At 41.6% G+C, this 1,899-nt stretch overlaps 1 protein-coding gene across 3 annotated transcripts in view; it reads right to left on the reverse strand.

The window, feature by feature from the left end:
• Positions 1-64: 64 nt before the first annotated feature.
• Positions 65-1,899, reverse strand: part of EXOC6 (exocyst complex component 6) — a 103,455-nt gene continuing 101,620 nt past the window's right edge. For all 3 annotated transcript variants that reach the window (XM_085325716.1, XM_085325715.1, XM_085325717.1), the window contains 2 exons: positions 1,638-1,649; positions 65-1,153 (listed from right to left, as the gene is read on the reverse strand). In XM_085325716.1, coding sequence (XP_085181842.1) covers positions 1,021-1,153; positions 1,638-1,649 — 145 coding nt within the window. In that variant the 3' untranslated portion in view covers positions 65-1,020. The remainder of the gene's footprint in view (positions 1,154-1,637; positions 1,650-1,899) is intronic.

Raw genomic sequence — 1,899 nt, forward strand, 5'->3', positions numbered from 1 at the left:
CCCCCCACCACCTCCCACCAAACTCGGGTGCGTTTTAAAGCGTGCAATTAAACACACATACGAGTGAGGTTTATATTACTGTATTTAGACCGTCAATAACTTAAAAATGCGGCGAAATGTACAGTATTATATTATTATTTTTTACACGTTGCATTTGGTTTGTATTCGTTAGACATCCGCTTCGTGTCTGAAATAGCCCGGAGGGGAGAGGGAACGAGCGCGGCCGCGGGACGCGCCGCGGAAAGCGCCTGCGACCGCGGCGGCGGCCCGAAGCCGGCGGCGGCGGCTCCAGCCCGCACGGCAACCCGGGGGAAAGGAGCCGGGGTCTTACAAAAGTACGGTGAGAAATGGTAACCCTGAGGCACAGAAAAGTCACACTCAAGGGCTATTTACATTCACAAACTCAAGATTAAACCCTTTTGGAGAACAAAGCCTACAAGCCCTAACGCTGAATAAGTATCAAGTCTAATTCTCAGGTAGTTTTCAAAGGTACTAAAACAAAAAAAACAGAAGATTTTTTTTCATACCTCCAGACTACAAAATCYGATATACAAAATTATGTTCAATCACCTTAAGGCTAATATACATCTAATGCAGGAAAATGGCAGGCAGCACCCGAAATGTAAGTATCTCAACATTAAAAAAAAAAATTAAATTAGGATTTATCCAGAAAACAGCAACTAAGGGATCATTTCTCAAATAATTTCTACTCAGACCAAGACTTTGGACATCAAGTCTACCACCACTTAAATAATATTTACAGTTCAGCTGTTCCATGTACAATACGATTGATCTGTTTTTTATTGTACAGTCTCATTTTTCACCATTTGTTTACAATATATAAAATAGTATTCGATCCATTAAAAATACATACAAAGAACTGTTTACTGAAGACGCCGTGTACAAGCCGTCTATTGCATTTTTTCTTTACTCGGTCAAACAAATACCACTGTTYGCCTAGTAGAAATAGTGGCTAAGAAATACCTCTTGGCATGACGAGATACAGTTGATTTAACAGACCTATGTGTGCTGGGACATACCATTCACTAAACCCCTAAGTTGCTTTACTACGGTCTCTATTAGCTTCTGCTTGTCACGATCATTCTTCCTGAATTGAGCAAAAATGTTGTTCTTTTTGCTAGTGTCTTTCATTCTGGGGGAAAGAAAGTAAGAAAAAAAAAAGAAAAAGCAAATGACACGACACATTAGAAACATAATTTGAGAAGGAAAAAATCCGTCTATTCAAATAGGTTTACTTTCCTTCCTCTTTTGATCTTTGTGTTAAGAAGAACTGAAAGATTACAAAAGCTGTTATCTATGTGCTCTTAAATTAAACTTCCGCAATACGGAACTCGTTTTAACAAATATTACTTCATAAATCGCCTGTAAGTATTGAGCAAATAGCCCTTTAGCAGGAAACTAGCCCTACCAATCGTGTGAGAAATGAAACAGAAAATCCCTTAGTACCATCTACCTCTATGGTAAGTCTAGGCTCACTGAACGAGCGCTTTCTTCATCAATAAATTGCCCAAAACCGTTATTGCTAGACTCAAACATGAACGATTAAAAAAAAAAAAAACGAAAATTGGGAAATAAATTGGGGGGGGGATACACTTTATAATACAGGGGATACGTACCCTCTGTGAACTCTGCAAAATACACATCCATCGCGGGCAARAGAGGAAAGAAAACACAGTTAGAAAAATGCCGTTAAATCACAGGGCATTTTGGTTCGGTTTTACAGAGCAGGCTGATACCCGGCCGGCAGAAACGCGGCTCCTTTCAACCTGCCCCCTCCAGATCCCCCGCCCGGGGCCGTTTAAACGCTCCAGGCTTCCGACCAGGGACTCGCACGCGTTTGTCTGTGCAAAGCGGCAGCTCGGGGCAGCGGCAGCTCGC

This window comes from Rhea americana, unplaced genomic scaffold (genome assembly GCF_003343005.1).
Source record: "Rhea americana isolate MKP2758 unplaced genomic scaffold, rheAme1 scaffold_122, whole genome shotgun sequence".
Taxonomy (NCBI): domain Eukaryota; kingdom Metazoa; phylum Chordata; class Aves; order Rheiformes; family Rheidae; genus Rhea; species Rhea americana.